Source organism: Uranotaenia lowii, chromosome 3, assembly GCF_029784155.1.
Source record: "Uranotaenia lowii strain MFRU-FL chromosome 3, ASM2978415v1, whole genome shotgun sequence".
NCBI classification, from domain to species: Eukaryota; Metazoa; Arthropoda; class Insecta; order Diptera; family Culicidae; genus Uranotaenia; species Uranotaenia lowii.
This window is the reverse complement of record NC_073693.1, coordinates 320952309-320975989: the sequence shown is the minus strand read 5'-3', so window position 1 is coordinate 320975989 and position 23681 is coordinate 320952309. Positions and strand designations below refer to the sequence as shown.

Below are 23681 nucleotides of genomic sequence, written 5' to 3'. Positions count from 1 at the left end.
TTTCCGACTTAAAAAAAAGTTGCGATTCGATTAAATCACGGTTCAAAGAAAAATCAGTATTTTACTTTTGGATTTATCATTTCCATATCCGAGTTCATTGTCCAAATGTTCTGGCAAATGGAAAAATGAGATGAAAAGAAAATCTCCGAAATTTTTCTCATTGAAGCTAAACTTGTTTGGATTCCGGAAAAGTTGACACTGAATTTCTTGCATCGATTAAAAAATTCCAATTTCATGTGTTGTGTTAACAAAAATTTGAATATCTTCTTCATTTTTTTTATGATTTTGAGGATCATAGTGCAAACATTTTTACAAATATTTTTAAATCAAATTTGCTCAAATATACTTAAATAATTTAAATCTTGTTTGAATGATTGTTTGATAATTTTTTCAAATTCAGCTGAAAGACTTTTAAAATTAATTTTACTTCGTCATGCTTCACTCCTAGTTCCTGTTACTATTTCTAATGAATACACAGTCTGGTCATTTTTTTTCTTTCTATGTACATGAGGAGCCAGGGTGATTTATGATGCAAAATTATCATAAAGAAATTCAGTCTCTGTTCACCAGCTTCAAAATAAGGCAATATTGGTGAAAATATTGGCCATCTATGGTACCAGGCCTGTGCGAAGTATTTCTTCGCAAAAAACAAGAAAATTGCTTTCCTAACCATTTTCCTACTCATGACCAACTCACAGAATCGAATTATTAAAAAAAAAAATGCTGATACAATTTTAAATAAATCAGAATAAAAGTTTTAAATCAGTCATACATCGAAAATAATGTAATGTGGAAATGAATTCAAGCAATCTTATTTACAAATTAAGGATCACTATTTACGAGACAACAATAAAAAAAAACACTTTTTATTTGATTTGATTGAATAATGAAAAAAAAAAACGAATTTAATGCTTCAGAAATTCCACGGTAATATCTTGGATTTTAAAACAAAATCAAGTTTTTCAATAAAAAGGCATGATATGGAAAAAAAATTAAACCCAAGGGAATAAAAAAAATCACAAAGTTGATGATTGAACTCAATTAGATAAAAGAAGAAAATCTTTAAAATTTTAATCAAGAGCACCAGTGATCAAAGTGAAAGATTTAATTATACTTATGTATATTCCAATTTCCAGTAATCTAAAAAAAGCCAAAAAGTTCATTTTTGAAATTCATAATAATATCATTAGAACACTCCAATTAATCTTTGATAACATAAACAGACTCCGTTCGTTTTTGGCAACAAACTCGTAATTTTTGTATCACCAAATACGACTGTTGCTAAAGTAGAACGGGATATGCTTTGATAAAGTTCAAAATGGGAAATTTGATTTATTGAATGAATCATAAGCTGATAATAAATAAAGGACTAAAAGTTTTGTTGAAAGTATTGAAAGCTTCAAGTAAGCACTTATCAAAAAAAAATTGCGCATTGACATTTTTCTATAAAGGTGCTGTTTTGATTTTTTCTTCAGAATGAAGATTTTTCGAAATTTTAGATTACTTTAAAAAATCACGATCGATCCAAAAAGATGGTTTGAAATAATAAAAATAAAGGAAACATTTGTCAAACAATGAAAACCTATTTTGTTGCCTTCAATTGAAAAATTTTGTCCTAAAAAGGACGAAAGATACAAAAACTGTTTTTATTATTTAAAATTGCAATAAAAAAAACTCAGAAAAAAATAACAAAGCTAACCTATTTAAAAAAAAATCATAAATTTAAATATGATTGACTCTTGAGTTTGGTAAATTCATATAAAAATAAAAAAAAATAAGTAAATCAATTTTTAATAGAAAATAAAATGTTAAGCTGAAATAACTAGATTTTAAACAATTCAGAAGGAATTTTTTCACTGACTATTTTTTAAACATATTCAAATAATTTGATTGTGAACAAGATATTCAGTGTCTATATTTTTTCGCATATGTTTGAAAGATTTTTTCGTCCAAATCTCGAAACTTGTTTTGGATTTTGTCTATAAACTCTAGTTTTGGAGCAATAAAGTTTAAACGGTACAAAGTAAATCAAACGTGAGTGAAATCAATCATTGATATTTGAAGAACTAACAAACAGACACGAAAGAAGAAAAACTGAGTCTGAATTTGTTTATGGTTTTTTACTCAACGAATAATATTTCGCCAATAGGTTTTTTAATTTCTGAAAACCAATGATCTTAAAAGGTCTACAGTTTTTGAAAATTATGAAAGATGTCATTGCAAGTATTTCTGTCATTTCTAAAGAATGCAAAAAAAAATAATTAAAATAAAAAACTAATTTGAAGAAGACCGCAAAAGGATTTGATTTTTTGCTTTAAACATTTTTGTAATGATTTTTTCACATGATGTTGACCTTGAAAAAATTATTAAATGAATATTTTGCTCCTCAACTTATCAAAATTATCTCACCATGGAGAAATATTTTTTTTTTTGTTGATTACAGCTACTTATAGTTTCAAAACATAATAATGGTTCTAAAAAACTAAAAAACTAAGATAATTTCCTAATGTTTTTGTTAGAAAAAAGGAGTTTAAACATACATACATACCTTTTTGACTTTGATAATCGTCTATCCTATTGTTGCCGCAGGAACTCTCTGAAAGGAGAAGAAAAAAATGTTAAGAAAAAGATGAAAGGAGAAAAACTAAACAAAACCTGTTCCCGTAGCTTAGGTGGGCAGGAATGTTTTAATGAGTGACAGGAAAAAAAATCGGATCCAAGTGAAGCGGTTGTTTGTCTTCAACGTGACGAAAGACAAACTCAACAATGCAAATTGTTTATCCTACAGGACTTTGAGCAAAAAAATCTTTGCTTAAGGACTTGTTTGCTATCCTTAGTTTTTTTGTTTTATATTTTTTTAAATGTTTTTGTAGATTCAATTTGTTTTTTTTTATTATTATTTTAAGCTTTATTTTTGAAAAGGTTCTTATTGTAGAAACAATAGTTTTTTAATTGATTCCCCCTCTACCAAACAATAAATTCGTTTGTTTCTAGAGCCTTTTCGCTAATCGCTAAAGACTTTAAAAGGCAGACTTCCGTAAGACCACTCAGAGCTATGCTAGTTTTTTTGTTGTTGCTTTTACTTCGTTCCGAATGACGGCTGGTTTGATTGATGACTGATCGTAAAGGAGCAAAATTGATAGCAGCCATTACTTTACTTTGGCAGCCACAGTAGGATCGCTGTTTTTTCCCTTCTTCTTGCGCCCAAACCTCGAAAGTTATCCCATTGCATGAATATTGGGCGTGCGATGACGACGACGACACGCAAACAGCATTTTGACGAAATACAACACCGTTCAGATTTGTTTGACTGGTTATAAGATTATGAAGCTTTAAAATTGTTTATGAAGTTTTTTCTTTCCCATGAATGGAAATGGTTTCCTCGTCAGTTGGTTTTAAGTTGTAAGTACACTCCAGATAATTATTTTCACCATCAATATCAGAAAATAAACTAACGTCACATTACGGAAAAACTTCGGGCACCCATTCGAGGTTCGGAAATGGAATGATAAAGTTCTGTGAAAACAATCACCCACCTTTTGGACGGAATACTTATCGGCTATTAAACACTTTTCCAGCACGCCATCCTATCGTTTTCCAGGTTCAAGCGTTCTCGCCTTTGTACATTTTCCTCTTCATTCGGAAAACAAAAACGCCTTTTAATGTGTTTTGGAACCGAAGCGAACGGAAAAAATACTCTACCCCAAGGAATTGAGGGATGGTGAATGAACAAAGACATGAATGGTCTGAGCTCCCCCCAAAATTGTTCTTTCGTTTCTTCGCTTCTAGCTCCTCTGACTGTTACTAATGAACACTTGGGCTGGTGCGTTTCGAAAATGATTTATGGAACCACGAAAGCCATCCATGGTAGAAAAAAACACCCAAATCATGAAACGGCCGTTATTGAGCTCGTTTTTTTTTCAAATGGCAATCTTACATAAAATGTTCTAATTTTAATCAAGAAAAAATAAAATGGATGTCGATAAAATTATGTCAGTTTTGTACTGCATTGAAATGGAACGAAATTTGTCATCAACAGAAGGATTTGGAACTTTGATTCAGAGAAAAAATACAAAAAAAAATACTTCAATCAATAAAATGTGTTTTCTCATTTCTGAACATTACCTAAATATTGCATTTGGTCTCATCAGAGTTAGGCTTACCTTAATCCTACTTTAGTGGAGCATGTCCTTCTATATAACCCTTTGTTGTACCGTCCTACTTTTGATCCAAATGATCGATTTTTTCGGTCAATGATTGGGCGACAGTCAATTTGGTTTCATTTTTCTAACATACATAAGTATTGGTTGTTAGAAGTTGTGAATTTTTTTCACCTTTTTCATTCAAACTCATTAAAATTCTAAACTTATGCATAGTAACGTAAAGTCAAAATACCTTAACTTATTTCCAGCCATCTTAATTTGTCATTGTCGATAAACAAAAAGTTTATTTATGAAATATTCACTTAAAATGTATTTTTGGATTAGTAAAAAATGTCGAGAAATATGGAACTACAATAAAAAAGACTACATAATCATTCAAATATGAATGATGTTGTCGGATAAATGCTTTTAACAAGTAACTGATTTTAGTTTTTATTGCAAAATTTTCTTATTGAGATCCATCAATCGCAACAGACTCCCTAACAAGATTGCTGAGAAAATTCTGTGTTTATGACAAAAAAATATCTCAAATTCTGTGATTTAAACATGAAGTTCTGAGACGCAACTTTAGGAATTTCCCCAGAAAATCATGAGAAACATCAACAAATTGTAAATTTTTACAGTTTCAATAGAAAAAAAGGAATTTACATTACCTTGATTACATATTTTCATGAAAAAGTGTCAGAAATAAAAAGTCGAAAGGGACATAAAAATTTATTATTTTAGAAATTTCTACAAAATTTTTAAAATTGGTGAATTTAAAAAAAAAAATTAGAATTCTGAGATTTGTAACACAGATTGTGTGACGAAATTTTGCTCAAATGTCTGTGATAATACTCAATTCGCGCAAAAAATCGCCATTCATTGAAACACTTTGAAAAAACATCGACCGGTCACAGTGCGAGCGATTTTTCACGCAAAGAACCGGCTCGATCATGCGAATCCATCCAGAGTTCATCCGGACATACACTGAAAATATTCACTCGGGTATTTTTCACCAAAAATCATGATTTCTCAAAAAATCGTTTTTTAAAAGTTTGTTTGTTTAATAAGCATCACCGTTTTTGATGGTTATGAAAAATCGGGGTTTTGCGGGGAGTGCGGATTTTCGTAAATAACGTGGTATCAGTTTTTTTCATTGAAATCGAATTGAAACTGGCAATAAAAAACCCACAATACGTGTTAATAGAAGTTGAAATTCGTTGTCCTACGCCACCTTGAAATCCAATATGGCACCTTTCGCTTAACTTTAAATGCTGGAAGTAACTTTTTGAAAAGCATATGAAACCCCCACAATAAGGGTATTGACAAGGGGGAAAGGGCTTAACAAGTAGAAGTCGAGTTTTGCTGTCCAGCGCCATCTTGAAAGCCAAGATGGCGGCTACCACTAAACTTCAAAATGCCTCAAATAACAGAAATCACATAAACGCTCCCAAAATATGCGTATGAGTGACAGAGCCTTAAAAGTATATAAAAATTTACTTAAGTTTCACACAAAAATTAAAAAAATCTGAAACAGTGAAAAAAATAAACAAAAATATGACTAAGGTTTAAAAAATAAGACAAAATAATGACAAAAATACAAAAAAATGTGGCAAAAATATGAAAAAATAAAACTTTAAATAAAAAAAAATCAAATGACAAAAAATTTAAAGAACTATTACAAAAATATGACAAACAAACAAGTGACAAATGACAGATCTTCGAATAAACTACGACAAATGTAATAAAAAAGGGGGCGAAAAATATGAAAAAATATAACAAAATAACAAAAAATATGAAACAGAATAGGCAAAATTTAACAAAAATGACAAAACTATGACAATGTGATAAAAAATATATATATTTTTTTTAAATATGTCGAAATTCTGATCAAAGTTTGACAATGAAATGACAAAAACCTGGGAGAACAAAGTTAAAAAAAAAATGACAAAAAAAATAAATATGATATAATAAAAACAAAAAAAAAAAACAATAAAATTATAAAAATCTAACCAACATATGATAAGACAATGATTTTTTTTTGAAAATGGTGGTTAAAAATAAAGCAAATATTTAACACAAAAAATGACAAAAATATAACAAATGTGCTAGAATGACAAACTGCTGCTAAAGCTTTGACAAAATAATGACAAAAATTTGCCGAAATTTGAAAGAAAGGGCTTAAATGATAACCAAAAGGGAACAAAAATATGTCAAAAACGAGAAAATAAGTCGACAAAAAAATGACAAAAAGTTAACTAAATAGACAAAATTCTTTGAAAAGTAATGTAAAAATATGTTAAGAAACTGTGACAAATGTGAAAAAAATATGACAAAATTAGAAGAAGTCAAATAACTCTGTCTTTCGTTATGCTACGCCATTTTGAAATCCAATATGGCGACTTTTGTTAAGCTTTTATATTTTGTAAATCACTGAAAGTTGCATGGAAAAATTTTACGAAACTATGGTTAAAGTATTACAAAAATTTGATAATAATTTGGCAAAAATAAGACAAAACAACGAAAAAAATCTGACAAAAATACGTGAAAAATTTGACAAATATGATAAAAATTTGACAAAAAAATTTCAAAAAGACTACAAAAATATGACAACAATATGCAAAAAACATGGCCAAAATCTGATGAATTCTAACAAGAAAAATAGAAAAACTGTGACCAAAATATCAAAAAAATGGAATAAAAATTGGACAGATGGCAAATCTATAAAAAAAGTTAATTGACAAAATTAGAACAAGAACGCTTACAATAATGACAAAACTCAAAATAAAGTTTTTTTTTCTTAATTTTAAGAGATCTTCAGCCTTTGGCTGGTTCGTCTTTGGGCACGAAATAAAATTAACAACATTATGGAAACTATGACATTTGTGATTTATGACAAATTTAATAACTACTAAAAATGACTTAAATGACAATATTTCATGTTTTTGTTATAATTATATATGATTTTTGTCATAATTTTGTCATATTTTAAACACTTTTATCATATTTTGAGAAAATTTGTAATATTTTTTCATAGTACTCACCGATTTCTGTCAATTTTTTGCCAAATTTTGTCATGCTGTCATTTTTTATAAGTTATTATAGTAGCAGCAAACTTACAAAACAATGACAAAATAGGACAAATAAAAAAGTGAAAAAATAAGAAAATAATTGACAATAAAAAACATCTGACAAAACAAACACTAATTTTGTCAATTTTTTGTCATAATTTTTCTTTGTCATGGTTTTGTCACTTTTTTGTCATATTTGTGTCAAAATTTCGTCATATCAAAGTCACTTTTTTCATACTTTGAACAAATTTGTCTCAAAGTATTGCCAGATTTAAGCAAATTTTGTCATGTGGTCATTTTTCAAAAGATTTCAAAGTAGCAGTTAACTTACAGAACAATAGCAAAAAAAAAATCAAATAAAAAAATGAAAAAAATATGACAATAATTGACAATAAAATGAAAAAAATCTGACAGAACTTTAGCAAAGTTTTGTAAATTTTTTTTTCTTAATTTTTTTTTTTTTTTGTCATAGTTTTGCCACATTTTTGTCATATTTTTATAATATTTTTGTCATAATTTTTTTCATATTGTAGTCACTTTTGTCATTTTTTTTAACATATTTGTAATATTTTTATCTTAGTATTGGCAGATTTCTGTTATTTTATTGTAAAATTTTGTCTTATTTGTCATTTTTCATAAGTTATTTTGGTTATCATATTTTCATTACATTTGTGATATTTTCCATAATGTTTTAGTTTGGTTTTTGTTGTCAAATTTTTGTAATTATTTTTTTAAGACTGGCTGCGAAACTCTGACAAAAATAAGAGAAAAATTTGACATATGAGATAAGAAATTTGCTAAAAAACTACCAAAATATGCCAAAAAAATATGATACAAATATGGCCAAAATTATCAAAAAAAAATTCAAATTCGACAGATGGTAAAAATTTGACAATTAAATGAAAAAAAATTCCGGCAAAACAATAAAAAAAATTGACAAAACTCAAACAAAAAACCTTACAATCATGACAAAACTCAAAAAAAAAGTTGACAACATTATGGAAACTTTGACATTTGTGATAAAAATATGACAAATATGGCAACAAAAATGGCAATATTTCATGTTTTTATTATATTTTTGTCATAATTTTGTCATATTATAGTCACTTTTGTCTAGTATTTTGAACAAATTTTTAATTTTGTTTTGCATAGTACTGTCAGATTTATGTCATTCTGTTGCCAAATTTTGTCATATTGTCAATTTTCATAAGTTTTTATACTATCAGAAAGCTGACAGAACTGTGACAAAAATAAAACATATGAAAAAAAATGACAAAATTATGACAACAATTGACAATAGAAGGACGAACATCCATAAGAACAATAACAAATTATTGTCAAATTTTTTGCCATTATCTGTTTTGTCATGTTTGTCACAATTTTGTCATGTTTTTATCATATTTTTGTCATTATTTTTTTTCCATTTTGTAGTCACTTCTGTCATACTTTTAATACATTTGTTATATTTTTGTCTTAGTAGTATCATATTTTTGTAATTTTTTTTGCCAAATTTTGTTTTATTTGTCATTTTTCATACTTTTTTGTAGGTTTCATATTTGCATCACATTTGTCAGATTTTATTATTTATTTATTTTTTGTCAAATTTCTGCCATCTGTTATATTTTTAAATTTTTTTTTTATATTATGGTCATGGATTTGTTATTGCATTGTTGAGTTTATCCAAATAACGCCATATTTTTCTTATATTTTTGTCATATTTTTATCTTATTTTTCATATATTTTTTTTTATTTTGTCGAAATTTAGTTTTTTTTAACATAATAATGATAATATTGTTATATTTTAGCCATATTTTTTATAATTTAGTTGTGTTTTTTTTATAGTAAGTTTTGTTTTTTGTTAGTTTTTTTTTCACGTGATTTTCAGTCATTTTCAATACTTTAAAGTTGAGCTGAAGTCGCCATCATTTTGGATTTCAAGATGGCGTACTATAGCCATCTAGAAAACGCAAACGAAATTTGACTTCTACTTATTGAGTCCTTTCACCCTACGCAAAGGTTGCCTGAATTTTTGTGCCCGTTTTCAAGCCGGACTTTTTTTTTTTTTTGTTTCGATTATAGTCGTTTTACCATCTTTATGGCATTCGCGACTTTAAGCTTCAAGCCGGACTGATCTGGGTAGTTTTATATAAAAACCTGGCAAAAACCGGACATTTGATTTCTAAAGCGACGACAAAAAATCAGAGCAATATCCAGGCAAATTTTGTCAAAACCCAGAAATTACTTAAGAAAATTTAAAAAAAATTGTTTATTTTAACAAAACTTAACGATAGATTTTTATTCGTTTTTAAGGATTCCGAAAAACCTTTTATGATTATTATTGCAAAATTTGCTTAAAAATTTCGTTTTAGAGGTAGAAATAAATAAAATTACATCAAAATATGTTTTTTTATGTTTGATGTGCCCAGAAAAGTGAGTTAATTTGGTTAAAAAACGAGCTTTTTCCAATGTAATCCGGGCAACTGAGTCGTGCCGGACTGTTCCCTAATTGTGTTCTCGGATAAAACTGGGTAAACTGGTAACTTTACCTTTACCTTATACCCAAATTGAGGGTGTTTCATGCGATTTTCAATAATTTAAATATTTTGAGTTTAGGCGGGAGCCGCCATCTCACATTACAAAATGACGTCAAAAATCCATTTTGCGACGTCTTTACACGGTCAGGGCAGTATTCATTTTCTTAAGATTCATCTTCATAACTCCTGCGGTTATGTTTTCATGGTCTTGGAAATCACAAGGTATTTTTTTTCCGGAATTACCACGGTTTTTCGGAACTATCGCGGATTGTTTTTTTTTTTTTTTTTTGCGCGGTACGTATCCACTGCTCACATTTTTTATTCTCAAAACTTATTGGTAAGATTTTTTCACATATAGGTAACTGATTTTTACAAAACACCAAAGATTTCTTTTTGCAGTGTTGAATCGCTTCACAATTCGCGTGAACTGTGTCCGGCCTTCGAAAAAGAAGTTGCAAAATTCGTCCGTTAAATGAACATTTCGCTTCGCGTTTACTGTGGCGTACCATAGGCGTGAAAGATTTTTTTCTGTGATAAACCATTTGAAGATCCTCAACGAATAAAAGAAATTTCGCATAATTTTTATACAATTTGTGATGTTTTTATTTTTGTATTTTTTTTAAATGATTTTTACTAAAATTTTACTGTGAACCCATTCACAAAAGCAAAGGAAGACCATTTTAAGATTAATGAACATGTATGAAGGTACCACTCCTAGGTGTGGTGCCTTTCATCGTTAACGAATTTCACCTAAAACGAGCCTCAATGGCCCGAAAGGAATGCCGGGAAAACCCAAAAGGAATTTTCCACCCTATCTCTCGCCGTCTGTCTGTCTTTTTTTTTGTTTTCCACTTTTGTGAAGGGAAAACACCTTTGCAGGGCAAATTTCGCCAGCAAAGGGGTTGAGCTTAAGCGCGCCGGAGCTTCACATCATTAATAATCCCAAACCTGTGCGTCATATTAGTCGGTGAAAAGTCAACAAAAGTTACTGGGCGGGCGGCTTTTCTGTTTTGATCATCCTGTCGTGTGTGGGTGTGTGGGTGTGAGAGAGGGAGTGGGCGATGAAGGCTCGGTTGTTTTGGTTGGTTTTGTATTTATTTGCTTTTTCCTTCCTTTCTCTCTCTCTTCAGTTTTGTGAGTTATTTCATATTTCTAAAAACTGACATCTCGGAACAGAGTTGAGTGTTGCGGGTATGAGGCCGTAAAATTGGGTTTTTTCATTTGTTGAACGAAGAATAATGGTTTTCCGGTGAATGTTTGTGTTTAATTTTTGCCAACCATGGTGGGTGGATGACAATTAAAAAATGATCCTTGGGGTTAGGAAGTTATGCTTCGTAGGGGGTTTGTTTTGCATTTCATCGTTATCGGTTTCAAATGTTGGTTTAAAAACAATAATAATGAAGTTTCATAACGAACAAAGTTTTTTTGATGTTTTGACTTAAACATCTTCCATCAATCATGTTCTACAAAAGATTTTCCGTTTATATTAGACCAATAAATTTGTCATACAGTTCCAAATTTTAAATAAAAATTTTCAAAGAAAAAAATCATGAACGATACATAATTTGAGCTTGAAGACTTGAACTTAAATGAGAATAGAGTAATCTCATGTCTTCAAAGCCAGAAGTCATGAGATCAAATCTCAGTCACGGCATACAAATTACTCATTATGTGTTCTGGTGGTTTTACCATCTATCATATGCAAGCCATCAAATTCTTGAAAGATGTACGCCTCAGAATTAAGTTTCACTACGATCCTATGCATGTGTTTTCGTTTATTTAAACAAAACTATTGATAATTCAAAATAAAACATAAAAAAGGTATTTTTGTGTTATGTCACCTTTTTAAATAGTTTTGCATCAAAGCTTTTGGAACAAAAAAAAATTCAAATTTATGAAAAATATAAAAATATTGAAAATAATCATATGCATACACCATATTCAAATTTAAATTAACTTATTTCCAATGAAAAAATACACCATCAATCCAAAACTAAGCGAAAATTCTACAAAATAAAACTAATTAAAATATAAGACAGAACGAAAAGAGGAGATTGATTAAAAAAAAAAAAACAACAAAATAAAAATTTTAACTAATCAACAAAAGCAGCAATTTTATTTAGACAAAATAAAACAAAAAAAAAATTTGACAAAAATAAAACAAAAAAATTTAAAGGAGACAGGCAGAAGAACGACAAAAACGAAATGAAAGTAAATTAAATTGAAATGAATTGCGGAAAAATGAAGTAAATAAAGGAAAATCAATAATAAAAAATGTTTCAAAATGGAATAGAACAAGTTATGGAAAAATATTGTTGAGGGTGCCCCACATGGGTGCAGTTTACAAGGTACTTTTCTATTTTTTCTGTAATTCAAAAATTTAAAAAAAGGCCTAGAACGATAAGGCAAATTAAGTTTGCGCAAATCTTCAATTCTTTGGACACGAGGATCGAAAACTACTTGTAGTCGTGCTGCAACAGTGAGTTTTGTTTACTAAACAGTTTTCAGAAACAACAAAAGAAGATAAGGGGTCCGAACGATTGTTTTATCAGTAGTTAGGAGCTTTTAGCCAGTGAGTACAGTTTTAGGCGACATCTTCATACTTTGTTCAGAAAACTATAGAGCAAATCCATGCAAGATAAAAACATTTTTCCAATATTTTTTTTGCATTTTGGATGAGATTTCATTAGATTATGATAAAATTGTATACTTATTTTATTTTTACAGCATTCAATACGTACAGCTAGCATTTGGAAGTGATTTAAGCCAATTTCTGGACCAAAAACAGATTTCTCAAAATACGGTTTACAGTTTTGCCTTCATCTGCAAAACTTCTTGACCGATATTAATCACAAATTCCATTTTTGAATCGTTTTATCAGCTACTTGGTTGTAACCGTGTTTGGATGCATCGTAAAACCTAAAGTAAATTCTTAATGGTCCAATAACCATGTTTATTTTTAACAAAAACTCGATTTTCTATAAAAATGACTTATAAAGGTCTCTGCAGCTGAATTTGAATTTTTTTGGTCAGTGGAAAGTTCAAAATAAGCTGTTAGGGGGTCTACTGCACCATTTTGACTATTTTTTTTTCGTTCCAATGTTCAAAGGATACCCTGAAGTGATATGAAATCAAAAAAGGTTACTTTTATATCCAAGAAAATAAATTCATCCAAAGCACCGGAATTTAGACCCATTGATAAAAAAGTGTTTTCAGAAGTAACACAAGGGTATTGTTGCGCCTAATGTACGATTGTACGAGTATGGTTTTGAAATGAAATAAAAAATATTCCAAAAGATCACAAATGGTTCAGAGTTTAATGTCTGAAAGTTTGAAAAGAACCGGCCATCTAGTTTTTTTTGCGTTTTAAATGTTATGCAATTTGATGTGCCATGTTTTGATTGAAAAAAAAATCAAAATTTGAAAGCCTTAAAGATTCGAAAACCAAATAGGCCTAAAACTGAAAAAAAAAATCAGAAATAAATAATGTTAAAACAGGGTACAAAAATTTCACAAAAAAAATAAAAATGAAAAATGTGTCAAAACTTTGTTAATATTCAATAAATAACTGTAACAAGAAAATAATGCGATCTAAATGGAGCTAGAACGACAGCTTTGAAATTAAGAAAAAAAAAAACGAAAAAGATGCAAGTTTTCTTTAAAAAAAATCGATGAAGAGGTGATAAATAAATTTGGATCATGAAGGAAAACGCTCAAACTTAACGAAAATTTAGACAAGAAATTGCAAACACAAAACAGTGACTGCAAAAATATTGTTTTAAAATTGGATTAACTGCACTAGGGAACAGTATTTTTGGTGCTTTTGTTTCAATAACAGTTTTTGGATGATTTTGGCGTCCTGAATTCGAATTATTTGTCTGATTTTGAAAGCAGCTCTTGTTTTTGTAATATGGCGTGTGGAAATTTTAAAATTGATCGATTTTGAGTAAAATCACTCGTTGAAAACAAATACACCTACATGAAAAAAAAACAAATTTTGGGTGAAATTTTCTTAAAAATATCGTCAAAGTTGCTGTATTTTGCTTAATTGGGAAAATAAAGAATAAAAAAACTTCTATAACTTTTTTATCAGAAGTCAAAACTACTCGCGATCTTCGGGAAAGCTGATAATTGAATTTAAACCTTCAATTTCCGAATCTGTGTTCTTCTACAGTTCTTCCAAAAAGTGAACAAGTATGTTTAGTAAATTTTTACCCATTTTCCAAAGTTATTTGAAAAAAAAAAAAAACAAAAGCTGCAGGAATAAAACTAACTGCATTTTTGTAAACAGCGATCCTTAACACGTTAAAATCAGTTCTTAAGTTCATGAACCACCTTGGAAAAATGAAGATTTTTTTACCTTGTGTTATCAAACCTATACCAAAAATTCAACCCAAAAGCCTCATCTTGTATGTTGAAAAATTAAAAAAAAAATCATTAGAGAAAAAGCATGAAAATTAATCAATAGCCAAACTAAATGAACTAAATTGAAAAGTAGATATTGTGCCCTTGGATGTCGTACGACTTTGGGCCTTGACAAAACTGAAGATCAACTACTTAAAACGTAATAAAAAATATCCTTATGATAGTTACTGAAAAGAAATGCTTCAACACATCAATAAAAATTATACCGTAATTAGAATACATGCAAACGGTTTTTTAATTTGATAGTTTACCATACCCTCCGTTCTTAACTATGAGAAAATATCAACCAACTTTTGGGAAAACCGTAAACATCTGCATCAACAAATCTCACGCAAGGTGAAAACCTCATAACAGTCAAAAAATGTGTTGCTGAAAAATTCAACAAATACTTTTAATCGGTCGGATCAGATCTTGCCGAAGAAATACCAACTAAAAGGGAGTTTTATGTCTTGGCCGAAGTAATAACTTTTTTTTGCAACTAACTTATGAAAATGAAGTAAGCTCGATCATACTTAATCTAAAAAAACAAAAAAGCTGTAGACCAGATTATTTTCCCTACCCCTTTCACCCATCCTCAAAAGTCGTCTACTCAATAATATAATCAGGAAGTTTCCCTGGTTGGCTCAAAACAGCAAAAGTGACTCCTACAAAATGCAATACGGGTTTAGAGCAGGTAAAGGCATCCTCATTGCGATTTCTGAACTTGTTTATTCCATAATTGAAAATATAGATTCCAAAAACATGGTTGGTTTATTGGTGGTGGATTTGAAAAAAGCCTTCGATACCCTTAACTTAACCATGACTGGCAAAATTGAACAAATATGGACTAAAAAGAAAAGCTGACGATATCCTCAGAAGTTATCTCGAAGACAGAAAAGAATTTATTGTAGTTGAAAGAGTAAATAATGAACTAAGGAATACAAGAATAGACGTTAAACCAGGCAGTAACATTGAACCATAACTAAGGTTGCAAGAATTTTTTCAGCACCAATCCGGGCCGGAACAACCGGGCCATTTTATATAAAAACCTGGCAAAATCCGGGAATTTAATTTCAAAATTGACCACTATAAATCCGGGCTATATCCGAGCAAATTTTCTCAAAACCCAAAAATTACGCGACAAAAATCAAGAAAAAAAAAACTTGAAAACAATTTTTTTTTTCATCAAAACCCATCGACAGATTTTGAATCGTATTTTTGGCTTCTAAACAAGCTTTTAAGATTAATTTTATAAAACTTGCTTAGAAAAAATTCATTTTGGAGGCGATTGATGGTTTTAATTCTTTGATTTGCCAAATAAAGTGAATAAATCCGGGCAAAATCCGGGCTTTTTTTAATGACCCAATGGCTTTTTTGGGACTGTTCCCGAATTTCGTATTAAACTATTTGTATCAAACCCGGATAAAACCGGGCAATCTTGCAACCTTAGCCATTACTCTTCCTTCTTTATATAAATGACATAAGTAATCTTCCTTTGATTGACGCAGCTAGTCTTTTCGCTGATGATAAAGCTCTGTTCTATTCAGGAAAATCTGTAAGTTCAATTATAGAGTACTTGAAGTATGATTTAAAGCTGCTATCAACATATTTCAACAGCAGTTAACTCTTATTAAATTACGCTTAAACAAAAAAATATTTTGTTTCGCTCGTCGAGGAAAATAATACCACCACACAGGGACCCATATATGAATCAGTTTGTCATACAAGAAGTACAAAGCTTCAAATACTCAGATATTTATTTAGAAAATACTTAAACAAAATTTAGGAAAAAAATTTCTCCTCTCTGTGGAGTGTTCTGGAGATTAAATCTTTGTTCCTCAACATGTTCTGTTGAAATTTTACTATGTATAAAAGAATTTCCTTCATAGGACCAACAAAGTACACCCACTTATCCAATTAATTAAAAGAAATTAACAGTCAATCAACTTTCAAAATAACATTGCTTCAAATATTCAAAGAAAAAATTAGTCGATAAAACAAGTCGAACAAAGCTAGTCTAAGATTTTTTTAGTTGTAGCGTTAATCCTTTGTAAGTTTTGGTTAAGATGTACATTTTTTTTTTAATTCAAAATTAATCTCTCAAAAGGAAATCTCTTTCCACTGAGATTCAGAGTGTAAGTATTCGTATCGTCTCGCACTAGATTATAAACATTTTGAGTTCTCAGAATGAGTTCAATTCTGCTCGCGTTGTACTTAAATTTTTATATGTTCAATTGCTGCCAGACGTGCTGAGAACAGTAGCGTCCATTACCTGGGGGCTCAATCGAGCCTTTAGGTGTGGGGGAGTATGGTGGGTCGATAAAAAAAAAACCCACTTCTAATTGGACTTGTCCGGATATTTGACACAAAACTTATGAAAAGTCCGTTCCGGTCCGGTAGTTCAGATTGAAAGAAAAATTCAAAATGAGTTATTAAAAAATTTTGATTTTTGCACCCAAATACAAAAATTGTAAGACCAGTTAAAATTATTTTCCAATTTTTTTCAAAAGAATTTTTTTTATAGTACTATGTAATAGTATGGAACAGGCAAAATATTTTTATAATCATTTCAATTATAGAGAGGCATTTTTAGTCACGATGGTATGGTAGTTTATTTTGTTGTCGTTATCAATATTAAATATCTCGGAATGATATGATAATTATTGAATAAATTAGGATACAAACCGTTAAGATTTTCCATTAAGATTTCATTCCGAAGACATTTGAAATCAACATAAGAATAATAAAATTGGCTTTGTAAATGCCTTTTTTATAGCAATCATTAAATAAAAGATAAAAATCAATTATGATGTTGAAAACTATTACGCTAGAACCTCTATTCTGAAAAGGATTAATTCTTCAAAATCTTAAATCACATATTTTTTTTATTTGCCTGGTAAACAAAATCATTTCCTTATGTTATTGTTTCCTGAATATTTTTATGAATATACAGTAGCGTTCAAAAAAAACATTGTAATCGCTTGAAGCAGTGCACTCGCTTCCAAATTTGACCAGCTGCCATTTCTGTCTGGGTTGATATTTTTTCATAAAATTTTCACAAAATCTATAAAACTACTAGCAGACCCGGTAAACTTTGTCTTACCATTTTAAACTTGGCGTCGATTTCAAGTTTTTTTTTCGCTGTTTGACTTAAAAAAAGCATCAAATCTTGAGTTGTTAATCGTCTCGCTTTCTTGAACATGTCCTAGTTTTTAAACATACCCATCTTTTCCGTTTTCTCGAATTGGCCCGCTCAATTATATCGGGATCAAATCTAGGAATTTTAACTCAATTGTACGGGTCTTTTAACAGATTATTCAAAAAATATCTCCAATAAATTTCACATACATCTCACATGAATCCTTTTCATTTACATTTCTTTGATTCGGATGCTTTGAATATTGCCGAATTATATCAGGTATCAGCTTCCCGTTGCAAATTCGATTTTTTCAGCACTCAACGTTACCATCAAACTTGGCAAACCTCATGCTAAAAAAAATCCACTCTTTATTACTTGTTCCATAAATAACATATGTTGATTATATCTATGTTTCATTTATTGTATACAATTTAGTTGATTGACTCCGCTTTGCTCGAGTTCACTTTAAGGTTTAAATCGAAATCAAAAATTTCTCATTTATTGGAATTTATTGCATATGAAACTTTATGGAAGAAGAATTTAGAATATCGGGACAATTTTTGGAGTGTTTGCTCAATATTCTGCCTAGCGCAGCACTTTTAGCTCCCGAGTAGCTTTTGATGGTATATTTTTTAGAACTGAAGAAATAAAAACATTAGAGATGATTTTTTTCAAACCATTTTCAAGCAGCTTCACTTTCCTCACATTTGGAAGCAGTGGTTATTTATATCCATATTTTCATCAAAATCATGTCCAAAAAAAAAAGGTTCGCCCTTTTTTTAGCAAAAAATGCTAGTTAAATCAAGAAGTCTTGATTTATTGGGTTATTATTCAAAGATTTTAATTTGAAGAAATTTAATTTGCTTTTGAAAGGAGAAAAGATATGATTAATTTTTTTATTATTCAACCGAATTAAAGCATTTTTATCTTCTTTTTTATCCTTAAATACATACCTGCCAATTGAAACCATTGTTGTCTGATTTAAAATTTTCCTGAACAGTGTTGAAGGTGATTTGCGATTCTGTTTAAGATTATGTGATATTTTCAAGAATCAATTAGATTTAATTGGAATGCAGGTTTTAAAAAATTAAATACATAAAAAAAACTTATCTTTCAAGGCTACGGTGATTTCATGAGTTCATTCTTTTTTCTGGATATTTTCATGTAAATTTACCTCAACATTTAAAAATTTTAATTATCCGTTCAGATTTAACACCTACCTACCCTACCTACCCTATCTGACTATTTTAGAGAAAAAATGGAATATGTTTCATGACTTAAAGGCGCATTGCCACTTGTTTCACCGTGTGAAATGACAGGAGTTAATATTATTTTCAACACTTTCAGGTCATAACAAAAACTTATCAAAAAAAAAATTCAGCTACTGCTACTTAATAAAATTATGCTTCTGGAATATCAATCACAAAAAAAAATATGTCAACAAAAAATCGGATCTAAAGTCTCACCTACGTAACCAAAATATGTTAAACAAAAACACACATTTATGTTAAGTACGTACTTGAACTCTGTATAAACAAACAGGGAACCTGTAAACAGTTTTTTGGTGAACGATTTAAAAAAAAGTTAAGTTTATTTAGTCAGATTGTTTCTTTGGGCCCAACCATTTATAAATTTAGAAATCATGTATACATTTTTTGTAAATGTTGAACGTTTGCACTTCTTTGCATTCGGCCTTCAAATGAACATCAATCTCATATAACCCATTTTAAAGTACAGGCTTTTGTTCAGTTCATGTGTCTGTTCATTTGCAACGGATTTTGTGGTTGTTCTATAAATTTAATGGCGCATGATACAACTTCTGTGAAGCACATTTGTACATGTTTGAAAAATATTTCTAGCGTTTTGGATTATAAACCAAGTCTTTCCACTTTTCTTTTTTCAAAAGTCCGCAAAGAGTCATACCATTATTTCATACGCATCAGTACTAAATTCATATTATTTAGACAACAATTCCTTCTTGAAATAACACGAATTGAAGTTTTAATTTTTTCAAATCGTTTGAATGGTTTTGATTTGATCGGCAAAATATTAATCTGGGTCACATCTGGGCGTCATTCATTACTACATATGTGCTGTACAAATGATCTAGGAATCAAGAAGAAAAAACACATCTAGGCTTCATGTGGTCACCACATGCATCGAAATTATGCTTGGTTGAGAAATGCGCGCCCAAATATTCCCACTAAACAGTATGCTATGCCATAGTTACTAACCTCCTACGACGTTTGCTTGCGACGCCTGGACCTTGGAGACGAAAAACAAACTGCCCGCCCGGCGCCCAAAGTAAAGAAAATCTCGAAAAAATTGAAGGCCATGACTTTAATTTAATTCAATTTATTACAAATTTAATGATAACGGACAATTGATGCGACTTTTTGTTGTTTTTATTCGATATAAACCGATTCGCATGCCCACAGAATATTCTAAAAATAATTTCATTTGAATCGGTTGGGTCATTTCGGAGGAGTAGTACTACAAACACCGTTACAAGAGAATTTTATATAATAGATGAAGAATGAATGACTGTAAAAAAAGATACAACTATTCTTGTGAAAAAGGGAAATTTAAAATCTCTTCACAAAAATCGCTCTAGTTCTGAAAATTTGCATTTAAAATTTCTGAAATTTGGCAAGAAGATGTTAAAATTTTCATCAAAATCGCGATAGAAATATGGGACCGGTTTGAAAATGTGTTTCATTATCGACCAATAGACGATTTAATTCTTTTTTGGACGGATGTTTGTATGGAAAATATCGTAAACAATAAATGATATTTTCTTCCATAAAACCATAAATTTACACCAAAAACATTGGTCATGGACAAAAACTTCATTTTTGATTTGTTTTTTTTTTTAACAGGGCTCAGAACAAGGAAAACAGAGTTTCCGAAACGAAATGCAAAAAAATTAATACATGTACGAGTTTGATACGTTTTTTATGTGTGCGCGTATTATATTCGCTTTTCGTTAGAATTTCTTTTAAATTGAATATTTTCTATTTCTAATCAAACAGGAATGAAGTTTCAAACAATTTTCAACATTTTAAGTGGTAAATTAAGAAATTGCGAAAGCAAAATCCAATGAAAAAATTATTAAGAAATCTTCCAAACAAACATCCGTTCAAAAATGAATGAAATCGCCTGTTGTTCGGAAATGAAACTCATTTAAAAAAATAAAAAAACATCAAATTTTTGATAGCGTCAATCGATTTTGATGAATATCGACCAGGTACTAGATCAAACATTTTTACATCTTTTGGCAAAATTTCAAGTATTTTTGATTAAAAATGTCAAAAATACAGCGATTTTTGTGAAACAACCTTGAATTTCCGTTTCCTATGATAATAGCTGTATGTTTTTTCCAGTCAAAGTATAGTCTTCAAATTTTGTGAAGTGTCGGATGGATTGGATAAGTGAACTTAATGTAGTGGAAATTTCATTCTTTTTGAACGCAACTGTAAATAAGTGGATATTTTTTATTCATAAGCTTGTTAACACTGGATTTCGTGTTTGCAAAATAAAAATTGTCATTAAATAAATTTAAAAAAAATTAAAATATTCTTAGAGAAAACCCTGGAAAAATCGAAAGGGTCTGCAAAACAAAAAATAAAATAAAATTTTCGATTTATTGATGTTTTGCTTTGAAAGGCCTTTCATTGCCATACTGCTGGTAAAGTATTTATAAACCTTTTCAATTAAGCCTCTGGTCGCTTTATTTTCCCACAAAAAAAAACTTTGTAGATGTTCTCGGAAACCACGTGATTACACGCCCAAGAAAATTCCTCGTTTCGGTTTGTGTATTCCCGAGAACGATCGTACAAGTTTCCAATCTTCTCATCCGACGGCAAACCACTGGGAAAGCTTCGTTTGCGGGTAGAAAACTTTCCCCCAACCAAACGATGACGTCGACGCTGCCGACGCCGTTTTAAAATTAAAAACGCAAGGAATATGAATTTTTGATAGGAATTTCTCGTTTCAACATAACATTCCCGCCAGATATTGCTGCTGAAATTCGAGATGTATACGAATGAAATTGCGCTGACTATAGGCGAATGGGAAGAAGGAACAAAAAATGTTTCCCACCCCAGCCCGTTTCCGATTCGCTTCGATGCTAGAAAATAAGCCGGAACATCCGGGCAAAGAAAGCTAGACATCGTGAGAATATCTGGCACGTGGAGGCAAACTTTAAATAACTGTGTGTAGGAAGTTGCCGTGTTATAGGAAAAGCCGCCGGAAAATTGCTATCTTGTTACCGTTCCAGCACCTTGCCCTGTGCCATTAATAACGAAGGCCCCAAAAGTTGGAAAGTTGAAGTTTCATAAATCTCCGATGTGCTGCCCTCCCTAGTGAACATTTTAACTTCCCCTAGTCTCTGAGCTTTCTTCGCCAATTTCGCTTTCTCAATGGCCAGGGCTCACCCCTTTTCGAGTGTGGCTTCTGTTGGGCTTTCTGACAGTTTTTATCACTAGCTACAACCGAAATGAATTGGGCAACACATGGCAGCGAACAGCAACAGATTGATGAAACTTGAGGACCCACCAGGATTGTTGATGTGGCATGTTTCCAGCTGGGGCAGGCAGAAAAGATGAAATATTGTGTACCTGAGGATAATAGGGTTGTCAGATTTGGTATGTTGATGTAGTTCAAAACACTTTCAATAAATTATGCACATAAAATATAATTTTTATTTTTTTTTTATTTCGATTACAGTCGTTTCACTATTTTTATGGCATTCGCGACTTTATCAACGTTGCAGTTGGCGGATCGTTATTAAAAAACTCATCCGGTACAACTGTGTTCGATGTTTACTCTTGGGCTTGAACTCACGGACATCGGCTCAGGAGGCAACAGACTTGCCAACTGAGCTATATCACAAGCCCTATTTAAAATATAATGGTTTCAACAATAAGTTCGAAACATTAAAATTATTTTTTAAAAGATTCACAATACAAAGGCGCACCACCAATTTAATTTTCCAACTTATTCCTAGCGTTCTACACTATATTTGATCTTCGATCAGTTTATCCGTGTAAATTGTAAATTAAAAGTCTGATATATTTTTGCATAATCTCGAATCAATCTTTTGTGGAAGTTTGAGTCAATTCTAGTCAGTTCCAGAATTGTTCAGAAGTTAAACATCCACACCGCCCCCACCCTCCCTTCATGGCTTTTTTTAAGAAGAATTTTCAGATCAAGAAATGAATATACCGTAGTAGAGAAAAATTACATGATCTCAAAATAAGTGTTAACGATCGTGTCAGAAAATTGGCTTAAGAATTCAATCCGTAATTGACATTCCATTTCCGCCTAAGACATTCCATTTCACGACACTATTTTTTTTCTTAGATGGGTACCTATCACTGCGACCAACTAGTTGATCTATTGTAGTATGTCCTCTGTTTAATATATGCTAATTCAAGAAAGATCACTTTTATATATTTGAATAGTTTCCCTATCATGAGATTTAGAATTTTCCCAATATGGTATAACCGCTCTTATGAAACTGTTAATCTTTTTAGGACCAATTGAAAAAACTTCGGAAGGATCTAATATACCACAGTCGATTATTTTAATCCGTTTTGATATAAGAGAAGGACATTCGCAAGATGTTCTGGCGATTCCTTCTCCATACTGCAGAAACTACACTCGTCATAGTTTAATCTGCCAATTTTATTCATGTGATATGACACTATTTGATGTTCACAAATTGAAACCAATTTTAGATTGTTAATTCGTTTTATGATTCAATAAACCTTCTGTAATGAAACTCAAAACTTGACAAACAAAAAACCCTACCTATTCTTAAGAATGGATTTTTATTAAGAAATGTTACTGAACAAGTTCAGAATTTGAAAAAAACCATTTTAACTTCATCGATTGTTTATTTAACACATTAACAAATGAGAAGCCATTTGAAAGGTGTTCACAACTACAGGGTGACAAAAAGTCCGGTCACACAGTAAAACCTCAATATCTCAAAGAATAAGAAGAAAATCTTAATCTGGCTTTCCTAGCTTTATTCAGTAACTCATAAAGATACTTAACGAGCGATATTTCGGAATTACACCACCTTTATCTGATCGAACCAGCTTCAGACGTCTCGGAGAGTCGTCGCAAGCGGCGCGCACCTGCTCCATCGGCATCTCATCCCAGATTTTCGTGATAACTCGCTTGAATTGCTCCAAATTTGCTATTATATAGTCGTTCAGCTTAGACATCATGTATCCCCACACGAAATAATCCATTGGATTCAGATCCGGAAACGACGGAGGCCATTCATTCTTCGAAATGAAATCGGTAAAGTTTTCCTCACACCACGCCTGAACAACCTTTGCGGTGTGGGATGCTGCGCCATCTGTCAGGAAGCAAG

The 23681-nt window shown here is 30.7% G+C and overlaps 1 protein-coding gene across 3 annotated transcripts in view; it reads right to left on the bottom strand.

Moving 5' to 3' along the window:
- The window catches only part of LOC129757709 (zwei Ig domain protein zig-8-like), a 928615-nt gene that overhangs the window by 577402 nt on the left and 327532 nt on the right, over positions 1–23681 (bottom strand). For all 3 annotated transcript variants that reach the window (XM_055754998.1, XM_055754995.1, XM_055754996.1), the window contains exon 3: positions 2549–2596. In XM_055754998.1, the coding sequence (XP_055610973.1) occupies positions 2549–2596 (48 nt within the window). The remainder of the gene's footprint in view (positions 1–2548; positions 2597–23681) is intronic.